At 26.1% G+C, this 12,971-nt stretch overlaps 1 protein-coding gene across 1 annotated transcript in view; it reads right to left on the minus strand.

Moving 5' to 3' along the window:
* Positions 1–717: 717 nt before the first annotated feature.
* Positions 718–12,971, minus strand: part of LOC142330613 (synaptic vesicle glycoprotein 2C-like) — a 78,488-nt gene continuing 66,234 nt past the window's right edge. Inside the window, exons 10-11 of the mRNA XM_075376016.1 lie at positions 11,267–11,394; positions 718–7,795 (exon numbers count right to left, since the gene is read on the minus strand). Coding sequence (XP_075232131.1) covers positions 7,710–7,795; positions 11,267–11,394 — 214 coding nt within the window. The 3' untranslated portion in view covers positions 718–7,709. The remainder of the gene's footprint in view (positions 7,796–11,266; positions 11,395–12,971) is intronic.

Here is a 12,971-nt window from a genome sequence, read left to right on the forward strand (position 1 = left end):
TTAGTGATGTTCTGGTTGCCATCCCCCCCCCCCGTTCCTTGTCCTCTTGGGCTTTAATGGGGAACATCAGAATCCACAGTCTAATAGACAGTGTAAAAATAACTTCTTTATAAGCTGATTTGCAACAACAATATGCATATAAAGGAACACATTTTGAATACAGTTTTATCATTATTATATCCTGCACGGGTTAAGTCACTGACCTGTTCTGACTTCATCTATACTACGATCTGTCTTTTATCACATCTTCCACAAGGGGCATAAACAAGAGCTCATTTCACAATTAGATCTTTTTCCATTAGATTCAAGTGTTCTGTCCATTTATTCCTTTATAGATTAATCTTTTTATTAATGTTGAAAATATTTAAATCTGCTCAAATATCTTCATTTCTTATTCTATCCATGCGACTCAATCCTTCCAATCCCCTCAAAAAACCTAACTCTACACCTTGGATCCTACTGTAATCTTGAGATTTCATCATATAGGCTTCACTTTCATAAAGTAAAATTGGCACTGCCATCATTTTATAAATCGTTCACTGGCTTTCAATGCTATCCTTATTTCTGAGATTATCTGATCGTTTTATATATGACACAGTTTTAAATTATGAAATATATAGACATACAAAAACATACAACAGTATAATAAATTAACAGCCACCACTTTTTAAACAAATGTTTGATACTAAAAAAAAAAAACACAAGTCAACAATAACATCAGCAGACAACATTTTTATTTAAAATATGAAAATAGTTGTATAGGCCAGAGAAAAATATAGCCTGTATGAGAAATTATGTTTGCAATAAATATTATTAATATGAGAAATCTTAGGGTTCATAAAAATAATAAATGGATATAATGGAATGATTAAGAGAATGTTACAAAACATGAGTTACAGATACTTAAATAAGGCAGAAATATACATAATTTTATCATACAAGTTCATTCATAACCATACCCCTACATATTCCCCTCATTGTCTTATACATTTCTATATATTAAAAAATTGTAAAAAGTTCAATAATTTTGTTTTGAAATCGTACTTTCCACACTTAACATATTTTCTAAAACATTTTCCATATTATACTATATTATTTTTGTTATATTTATTATTGTCATCATTATTACTGTTAAAATTTTATGTAATTTATTATTGTCTAAATTATACTAAGTTGTCTGAACAATTTTGATAGTTTATTTTTTAATAATTTTTCTCTATGAATGAATTGATAACTTGATTTAAAATATTATCTTTTCTCAATTAATATATACAGTTGATTCAGGGAAATTGAAATTCTGAAATTTGTGTTGGTGGGCCTTGATGAAATCAGTTGTGAATAACTTATAAAAGCCAGTATATGCCATTTTCTCATTTAATTCTTATGGATACTTGGAGTGATGCTTAATCCTAGTATAGTATGCTGTTGAGAATTTTACTACACCGAATTGAGATCAGTGCACTGTAAGAACTAGTTGCAGAAGGTTGTATTTGCTCACAACAACCTTATTTTGTATTTTTCATAGCAGAATTCTGGTAACAAAATACCATAACAGGTATTCTGTTTAATAAAATAAGTGTTGCATAATTTTTACGACTGCTTACCAATAATGTAGCTTTTATATAACAAATATTATTTGTTTTATGTACTGTTTTTTTCCAATTTAGTGTGTAAAGCGTTAATAGTGCATTCAATGAATTTGAAGTAGGCATAATTTTTATTTTAGAAAACGTAAAACAAAATTAGGTTTTTTAAAAGATTCTGTCTTTCAAAATGACATTATGCTCATCTCAAATAGAGAGTAATTTTTTATGATGAAAGTGGTATTGAGGAAGTTAGGGGTAGTGAGGAAGAGGATGAAATTTTTGCTTACTGGGATATTTATGATGAGCCATTGTGTGAAGATTTCTTCAATTGAGTATGAAATTCACCCCCTGCTAAGAAAAAGAGTAAGTATGAAAAAAGGTTCCAATAGCCACTTCACAAGAAAAGCAGTTCACTCCATATTTTACCAACCCCTTCTTCTGGCTTAATAAACATATTTTAATGAGAAGGATGACACTGATAAAATGATACATTTTTTGTTTCACTGTATATATAAGGAAACCACAATTTAAGTAATGTTTTTCTGTATTTCTCTTACTTTGAAACGTAAAGAAAATTCATTTTCACCCCACTACTCCACCGTACAACTGAAAGTAATACCGAAAAATAAAATTTATCTTATTTTTTTTATTGAAAATTGACTTAAAACTAAAATACAATGATAAAAAATTGTCTATATACAAACAAAAACAGTTATCATAAATTAATCAAAATTAATCATTTAACACTAAAATTATATTGCATTAAAAAAAATATACAGTTTTATACATTTACAATTTATATATATTTATTTTCATAAATCTTTAAAAAGGAAACTAATTTCAACCTTTTTGGTCACAATTAACCAAAGGTAATTTTAATTTTTACAATATATTTACCAATATTGTAAAAATTAAAATCACCTTTGGTTAATTGTGACCAAAAAGGTTGAAATTACACTGCATGATATAATTACTTTTTTTAACACTAACTGTTACAACTATTTTTGGAAATTTTACCATAATTTTTTCATATTTTTATGTTTAGTGGGATTTCTAAGAATAATTAAATTTTTACTTCTGACCTATTTGAGAATGGTAGTGCTCATGATATAAATGAATTGTTACTCATTCATTTACTACTGTTCCTGTCTTTATGTTATTTTTAGTATTTTTTATACAGGTAATATATTGACATTAGACCAATTAAATAATTTGATTGTTAATAAATTATTCAAATGATTGTGCATTCAAATTAAAATGGCATGTCAATAAATTAAAATAATATACATGGAAATCAAATTAACTTTGGCAACATGCCCACATTTATCTTTTATACAATTAAAAAAATAATTTAAGGTATAATCAATTAGGTTCATTAAATGATACAGAGTTTTTTATTTTTCTACGAGAATATTCACATTTAAAAAAAATTATTGGATTACTAAAAATGTGCTTTTTATATTGAAATGAATGGTGCAAAAGTATTTTATATTATGACAACCTAATTTCCATCTTATCTATAATTATTTACAAATATTAACACTAAATAATTTAATATATTAAAATAAATCATACAATGATTATTATATTAATTTCATCAATTAATCCAATGGATTTTTTTTTTTTAGAAACAACTAGTTAGTTATAATTTAAAAAATGTATCACGACTATTTATCAGTCTTCAAAATCAATAAAACTATATTAATATTATTTTAATATTAATTATAAAATAATCAATTAACATATATGTACATATATATATATTTGTTTGAATTTCTTTACATCAATATCTTCAAATGACTAATACATATATATGTATTATAACACTTCTTATCACAGTTTATTAATTTACATTACAGATTTCAATCGTAACAAAATTTAAGCCCTTTTTTTATCTTAATTATACAAATATATACAGAATGTGTACATCAACACAATATTATTTTATTTAAAAGTTCTTGAACAGATTAAAAAATTATTTAAAAAAAAAATAATATGCAAATTTTTATGCATCTTAAATTTTAAATGTTTTTCATATATTTTTTATATGAAATATAATTTTATATTGATTTTCTTTTCACTTTATTTTATTAAAAGAATTAAATCTTTTTATATAAAATAATCTGATTAAATAATGTCAACTACAGTAATTTTTATAAATTACTACTGTATTTTTAAAATTATGTTTAAAGAAATAAGGTAAATTCAAGGAAAATAGTAAACAATATCAGTAAATGCAAGAAATAAATTTGTACTAACATAAAGCTAAAAATACATGTCCTTTGTGTATAAAGAATAAAATATAAATTAAATTTTTATAGAAAGTATATTTCTATAGAAGTTTAAAATAAGAATTATTTTATAATTCTTCAATTTAATAAGTAATTATTATTATTAAATGGAAGAAATTATTTGTTTTATTTTATGACAGTAAAATATTTTATTTATTTTTTATTAATACAATATTTCTGTCCATGACGGTTGGCAGCACTGGACAACCTAAACCAATTTATCAATGATTAATGGTACTTTATAAAAAAATAAATTATATTAATTACTTTTAAAAATAATAAATACGAGACATTATGTGTTTCTATATTACACATAATTTTAATTTTTTAACAGGAATATAAACATACCTACAAGTTCAAGATCAAATTTCAGGTTGATATTCTGTTACATAATAAACACATTTCCGTGTAAACATTTTTCTTGCATTATCTGATATTAGTTAATTCCAAACATTAACCATTCCTTCTGAAATGCTCTTTTAATTTTTAAAATTCAATTACCTATTTTCCAATTTATAAATGTATTTTATGTTTTTTTATAATTATAACTTTATATATTCATTCATAAATTTTTTTTGCATAAACTTCATTATTAATAAATTCTAATAAAATATATTTTTTTAAATTAGATTATTTAAAATAAATAAATGTATAAAGTGTATACTTATATACATTTTATAACCCTGTACGTAATTATTCTTTATAGTTGTATCTACAAAGTAATCTTCACCTAGAGAGCCTTTACAATAAAAATAAGAATTCAACAGTTCAAATTTGCATTTTTTATTTCAATCATTCTTTTTTTTTGAAAATTAAAATTAAATTAAATTAAAATGAAAATAAAAATTTTGTATACTGATGAACTATCTTATCAAACCCCATGTTAAAAATATTTATTCATTATTTTTTTCTTGTTATTTAACTCAATTGAAAATGTAAAAATTGAATTAGAGAAATATTTTATAGTTTTTCTATAAAATTAATGGTAAACAGTGGCTGCAGACAGTTTTTTTATTCATGTTAATTACAATTATTTAAACAGTGATAAAATTTACAAATGTTTCTTTTAGTAAACATTAATATTAGCAAACAGGTATATTTATGGACTGCTAATAGAGTTAGTAAACTTCTCGAATGATTTTTTTGTACAAAATCAAAATGTTTGGTTTTTATTGCAATTCATTTCAGAGTAACTTTTTTGAAATAATATATACTTTTACTGTAACTATACATCCTTAAAAAACATTTTTTAAAAATATTTAACTCGCTTTGTTGTTTGTTGTTTCCAACTGTAGATAAGTATCATCTACTAAAAGGAGGAAATTTTTCAATAGCTACCTAATTATATCTATGAAAGTGAAAAGTGATACAATTCAACTTTTCTTGAACTAAAAAAAAAGATTAAAAGTTAAAATTTATAAATAAGGTAATTTTTCAGTTTTCATTATGGGAATTAAATTTGTTCTAACAAAACATATTTCTGTTTGATCTTTTTTTGGCAATTTTTATTTTTATTTCTTAAAGTTAAAAACAAATATTAAAATAATACTGGCCTGCATACTTTGTCAGACAACCTTGACTATTATTAAATAATGTTTTCAAAGTAGTATTTATATGATTATAATAATAGTTTTAGTATATAATGATCTGAAAAATGTTAATAATACACATTATAATAATTAAACAAAAATTATTAAGGTAAAAATATATATATAAAAATAAAATGCTACAAAGATTATAAATGCATAATAAAAAAAAAGACTCCTGCATAAGAAGCTATGTTAAAGATATCAGTTTAATGAAGATTGCAATAATTAATTATTTAATATTTAAAACTTTATTGTACCTTTTAATAATACAAGTATGATTTCTTTCATAAGCATTAATACTCAAAACTACCAACAATAAAACTTTAGTTTACCAAACTGTTGGGACCGTTACTTGTTTAGATTAAGTGGGTTCAATTAATAAGTTAGAAAAATTCAAAATTTTATGTATCGCATTTATATACATATACTTATTTTTTTTTTCATATGTAATTTTCAGCTTAACTATATTATAGGCAAATATAACTTGGATGGCATTTCATCTTTAATATAAATAACTTCTGAAATTTATTTTTGAATTTGGGGGAAATGTTACAGTATAATATAAATTAAAACATAAATTATAATAATAGATGTCATTTACTGAATCTTGTATACTGTAAACTGTGATACAGTAAAAAAAAATGTAAAAAGGTATTGGCAATAACTGATAAAAAACTAATTAACTGATGTTTTTAACTACAGAAAAAAATTGCTGTTTGTGAGGGTATGGAAGTGAACAGTGTAAGTGAATTTATTGCAAAGATAATGACCAAGTTTACAAAAGCTGTATTCATAATTGATGCCAGAAAAATTGGAAGAGCAACTAACAAAAATGATGCTGATGAAAGTATCAATGATAATGTACTGAAGGGACAGAAGCAACTGAGGCAGTTTTGAGGTATATTAAGAAGGAATAAATAAAGACTTACAATAATACTATCTGTGCTTATGAAATTTTTATGCGATATTTAAGCTACCTTCCTTAGTCTGCTAATTAATACATAGTCTTGGTGAGTTTTTTTAGTTTTTTTTAAATTAGATATGATGAGACTAAAAATTAATACAATTTAGTTGAAATGTATCTATTTACTTATATGCAATGGATTGGTCACATTATTTGGACTTTGAGAACTATTTCAGTGATAAATGTTAAAAAATAAAGCATAATTTCTGTTAATACAAATGTATTTTTTCCTTTTACATCTGTCTGAATTATCTAGTATTTTGGATTATAGGGGGTTTAAAATATATGTAATTATTGTTTTTTGTTCGTAAAATATTATTTTACAGAGATCTGTATCATTGAAAAACCTATAATCTCATAGAGAAATTGTTCAAAATGTTTTTCATATAAAATTTAATTTTTTGTAAAATGAAATTTAATTTTAAGTAGTGGGAAAACTGAGCATCATAGTTATGCTTGGTTTTCATATGTAAATAGCAATGACATCAATACCAAAGAAGAAAACTGCACTTATGGAAAAAATCAGACTCCTACAAACTATTTTGTTTTTTTAAAAAATTTTATTTTTTAATTTTATTATTACTGAAAGTGAAAATCATTTTGGTAAGAGTGATATGTAAATAATCTGAAAAATAATAATCTGATTTTTATAATAAATCTATAAAAATACATAGTATTTCAGTTAAATTACTTTGATATGGTCTACAATAAAAAATAAATAAATGAATAAAACGAGTTATGAAATACAGCAGCATTTTGGTATGAGTTTATTAATTTTATTGTAAAATATCGTAAATATAATTATCAGTCATTATTATTTTTTTCCATTTTTTTTTCTAATTACTACATCTACACATCATAAAAATTAATTAAACATTTTTTTACTTATACTATTAGAGATATTAAACAATTTATATATTCAATTTTTGTTTTATCTAATAAAATATAGAAATTTTACTATTCTTATTTAAAGAAAAACAGTACAACTGACTGATTAGTTATGTTATGTTATGTTGTGTTGTTTTTAATGAATTTCACTTAAAAAACAAAACAAAAAAAACTAAAAAATATATAATAATTAAATATTAACTTTTTATTTAAAAATTAAGTAACTTACAGCGTAAAATAATTCATAGATATATTTTTGTTAAAGAAAGTCTTTATAATTAAATAAGTATGAATAAGCGTAAAATTATTTAAAATAATGTATTAATTTTACTTAAATGGAGATCTTGTTTTAAGTAATTCACTGAATAGTATATATGATCCACGTGTTCTATTAAGTAATGGTTGCTTTTTTAACCATAAATGTCTTGTCTTCAGAATAAGGTTCATCTGGAATAAGGAAACTGAGAAAACCACCACCTGAAAAACAAAGTTAAATTTTAATCTAAGAGGTTGAAATATATGTCTTAATGCTTTATCTAAAATGTATCAACTAGTTTGTAATTCATTTAATAAGGTATATTTCTGTTAACAAACACGTAATGCATACAGTACATAATTAAACTAAATAAACATAAAAGACAAAAGCTTGCAACAAAGTGGATGCAAAGTTTTTGTGACTGTATTTAACCTTACCATGAATTAAGCCTAATTTTTGTAAAAAAATAACATCATGTCCTATGTACATAAGTCACCACCATGCCAATTTACAGTAATTACATTCACATGTTCCAAAGATATTTAACAAAACAGATATCTAACTGCTTTTCTTTTTTTTGTCTCTGTTGACTATTTTTGCAGAGCTCTCTGCTCTCTGGTTTTTCAGAATGACTTTTTTATTGTAATTAATTAATTAAAAAGTAACTAACTATTTAAATTTTATTTTAGTTATTGAAATATACTTTTTTATTTAATTTAATACAATAAAAAATCCATTCTGAAGTAGTAGAGATTTCTACAAAAGTACTCAACTAAGACAACAGAAAAAGCAATTAGTAAAAATATTAAAAAATAACTATTTTTATATACAACTAATAAAGATGTAATTTTGTGTATACATACAATTATGTACAAATATTCATATATATATATATATATTGTTATTGGAAAATAACATAATGAGACCACATATGCACCATTTCTTCAATAACCTTTTGCCATCTATCTGGCAACACCATGATCCTGTCGCTATAGAACTTCTGTGGTTTCTCATCAAAAAATTGTGAAATGTGGTTTTCACAGGCCTTTTTGAAACTAACTTAACACCATTCAGGAAATTCTGCAGAGATCAAAACAAATGATGTCTGATAGTACCAAATCCGGCTATACAGTGGATGTATTAAAACTTCCAGCCAAGTTCTCTCAATTTCTGACGGGTCATTAAAGATGCATGCATTCTGGCATTGTCAGCACGACATCCTTTCTGTTGACCTGTTCATGCCATTCCTTTTGAATTGTTAGGTGCAATTGTGCTAACTGTTGGCAGTACAGGTCTGAGTCTAATGTTCTGCCTTGTGGCAGCAGCTCATGAAGCACAATGTTCTTCCAATTCCACCAATTGTATAGCATAACCTTCTTGGGTATTGCCCAGCAGATCATGTCACCCAGATCAGATCATGTGGCACCCAAATGTGCTTGTAAGCAGTGATGACTGCTTACATGCCACCACTGCTTAACAGCTTCGCACAAACTGTTATACTGTATAAGGATGTGTGCGTGGCTATTATGCTATATGTGGTGTTTGTTTGGGCTGATAGACTAAAATTTAAAAGCTATCGGGATATTTTATTGTGGGCTCAATGCCTCAAATTGTTAATGGTAATGGATGGTTACTGTACAATTTCACAAAAGAAGATCTTGGTGATTGCAGGCATGAAACCAATTTGATTGCGTTATGTTGCAAAGAAGATTGGTGAGCTGACTTCAAAGAAAATTCAAGAGACTGAACAACATGGTGATGCCTTGTGGCTGGCCAGATGGGATGAGGCAGAGGATGGGTGTTATATGCATGATCTTTTCCTAAATGTTGTTGGTTTGCGGGATGCCTCTTGGGTATACCCTAATAAGTATGTGACACAATCTCTTTCTGGCCATGGCACTTTTTAGGATAGACTGCAGAAATTCAGCCTGGTAGACTCCGGAGTGTGTTCGCAGTGTGGAAAACTAGATGACACTTACCATGTATTATATCAATGTGTGAAATACGAGCAGATGTGCATAGAGAATATTTGTTGTTGGCGTTAAATCTCTGTGCTAACTGGAGAAACTGGGCCGATTGTGGAAAATTTTATAACTTATCTTGCAAAGGAATGGATTGCTGAGTGGGTTTGGGGTTCTGGTTGGGTTTTCCAGCTTTAAGTTTTGTTGTTGTATTATATTATTTATGTTTTGCTGTTGACTTTGTTTTGTGTTTAGTGTTTTTGTTTTATGTTTTGTGTTGTGTGCTGAACTCACTTTTGCCAATTTTGGGTAGGTAGTTCAGTTCTTTCATTATCGTGTAGTCCATTTGGTCTTATTTAAGACTTGGCATGATGTGTTTTGTTTATGAGTTCATAATAGTTAGTAGTACATTGATGGGGATGTCACTTGTGGCATTTGCATTGATGGCATCCTGGCTGAGGCTAGACTGAAAGATAGTCAATGCCAAGGTATTGAAGAAGACCTTCGGTAAAGTCCATAAAAATTAGGTATGGTGGGGGTACCCACTGGGTTGGTTTAATGGTGAATGTGTCTTCCTAAATCAGCTGATTTGGAAGTCGAGAGTTCCAGTGTTCAAGTCCTAGTAAAGTCAGTTATTATTACTCGGATTTGAATACTAGATCATGGATACCGGTGTTCTTTGGTGGTTGGGTTTCAATTAACCAAACACCTCAGTAATGGTTCAACTGAGACTGCACAAGACTACACTTCATTTACCTCTGAAGTATTACTGAACGGTAATTACCAGAGGCTAAACAGGAAAAAGAAAGAAAAGGTATGGAGGGGGTGATGTGGCGACTGAAACTGTCACATAAAGGTGTTTTCCAATTTAGGATGCTTACATACCACTCTTTCTTGACTTTTGCCAGAATACGCTAATGCTATCTTGTGCACAAAAGGCTCAATTTTTTTTAGACTATATATACATATACAAAGAATTATACATATATTAAGAATTATACCTTATTTTTAAATCTCTGTATGAAGGAGGCCTAAAGATGTCACTAAATATTTAAATCAAATACCTAAGTTTTGATCAATTACAATACTTTCCCTTGTGTAATAGAGTTCTGTATAATAAATAAATAAAAATATTTCTTAGAGCTCCCAATTAAAATAAAATAAGTCTTTTAAAAGTTGTGGAATATTTTAAGGACATCAATTTTATTTGTAATTTTTTTCTTTAATTCCATCCTTATCAAATGATAAAAAAAGTATTTGTGGTTACAAATGTGCTACTAAAACAAGGTGTTGTGTAGCCTTTTTTATCTTTTATGAATATTCTCCCAGTTTATTTGTGCTAAGGTAGGAGGAAGCTGTTAGGATTATTACTAGTAGTTTTCTCTTCCTAACAAAAGAAAAAACTATTGGGTGATTGCAGTTGACTGATATAAATGATTTTTTAACCATTTATTTATTATTGTGTCCATTGTTACTTAACTTTGGCTTCTATTTTAGAATTGAACTGTTTATGATTCAGACAAAATTTACATGAATTTTAATGGGGACGTTAAGAAGAATGAAAGGAATGATAGATGAAAAAGTGCTTGTCTGACCCTTAATGGGATTTTAACACAACACTAGCTATTGTAAAAAAACATAATCAATACAACACAGTGAAATGGTGTTACAAAAAGGTTTTTATGTAAGAATAATTATTGATGAAGCTTTATTCATAAATTAATCCTTTACCTGCACAAACAGCTGCTACTAGAAGAATTGGAACAGCACAACTGATATCTAAAAGATGTCCAAAAACAAGATTACTAACCATTGCACCTAATCTTCCAGATAAGATTGCCAGACAAACTCCCATACCACTGAAAAAAAAATTAAAATACAATAAACTATACAAAGTATATTCAGAAGCGAAAAAAACTTCTTTTTTTTATTAAATTGTATCTAAAACGTACATACATTTATTTATTTTTTAATAATTACAGTGTATTTGTTGCATTTGGGAATGAGTTTCTTCATTATTTTGTCATAGAAATCTTCTATTTCCATTGACTTTCTTAACCAAATCACCGCCATATTTTTTATTAATTGTACTATTATTGCACCTTGAACTGCATTATTATTATGTAAACGTTCTCTAGAAAAATGTTCTATCTATTTTGTTGATAGATGATTAGACTTTGTGTGGACAAGAATTTCATACTAAATATGAATTAAATATAAGAAACAACTTAAAGCTAAATAAAGAAATCTAAAACATGGTATGTAACTACCATGCCTTGTTGAAAATCAATTAACAAGATTTAAATTAATAAAAATGTCTTCATTGTCCATAGTACTGCATTTTTTTGAGAAAATTATGTTACAATGAAAACGTTTGTGTAGGAAATATTGTCAAAGAGTTAATTAATTACCTACATAATTAAATACAATTTGTTTGTTAATACTTTTTGTTTTCAATTTGAACTTTGTGATTATCCTTGAAATTTTGTTTGTTGTTTATTACAGTCATTTGTAGTTACTAACATATTTTTTTTATTTACTTAAACAATTATTTTTTCTCTTTTAAAGACTTTGATGGAGTAGAAAATACTGTACTTGTTTCCTGAAGCAGACTTCTTATAATATTTTTGTTATGAATACTCTTTTGTAATTATTTATTAGATTTTAAAATTATGCTGATGCTGTAATTGTAGCTTTGGAATGCATTCCAAAGATTGTAATACTTGGCAACACTGTTCTTACTTCATTGCAACAGTCAGTATTATTTTAATAGTATACTGTTATACCTATAAATAAGTAAATATGCGGATAACATGGCCAAAAATAGGTTTTTGAGATTAAATAATATTAGAAATTATCTATTTTATTAAAATATAACTAGAGGATATGTTTGAATGCTTACAAGAAATATGTAATTTGGTTTTTTGGAGTTTGTGAGTGATATAAATTAAAAAAGACAACTTTCTAAATGAGTCCCTACTTCATATTTTTTTAATCATTATTTCTGGTAATTTGGTTTCCCTGCTGATAAAAAAAAAACTGACTGTTCTATTGCCTAAGATAATAAAAAAAGGGACTTTCATGAAAAGGAAATATTATTAAATAACTTGTTAATTGTATATTCACAATACTAAATGAATGTTTTTTTAGCCTTTTGGATGATGAATTTAATTATACCCGTAAAGTTTGTAATTTTATGAAATTTGTTGTTTTTCTTTTTACCTCAAAATGTAATTTAAAAAAAAATTAAGGTAATGTTTTAGGATAAATTTTAATGAATAGTAATGAAGAAAAAATATTCTGCCAAAGCCAGTCCCAAGCCAGTGTTGAAAAAGGAAGGCGAATGGTTGGTTTCGAGCTTAGTGGACGCACTGATGTCTAGTAGGTGCATTCTTTAACAATCTTTAAATAATAAGAAATGCGTGAGTTGAGATTT

Source organism: Lycorma delicatula, chromosome 9 (assembly GCF_047948215.1).
Source record: "Lycorma delicatula isolate Av1 chromosome 9, ASM4794821v1, whole genome shotgun sequence".
NCBI lineage: Eukaryota > Metazoa > Arthropoda > Insecta > Hemiptera > Fulgoridae > Lycorma > Lycorma delicatula.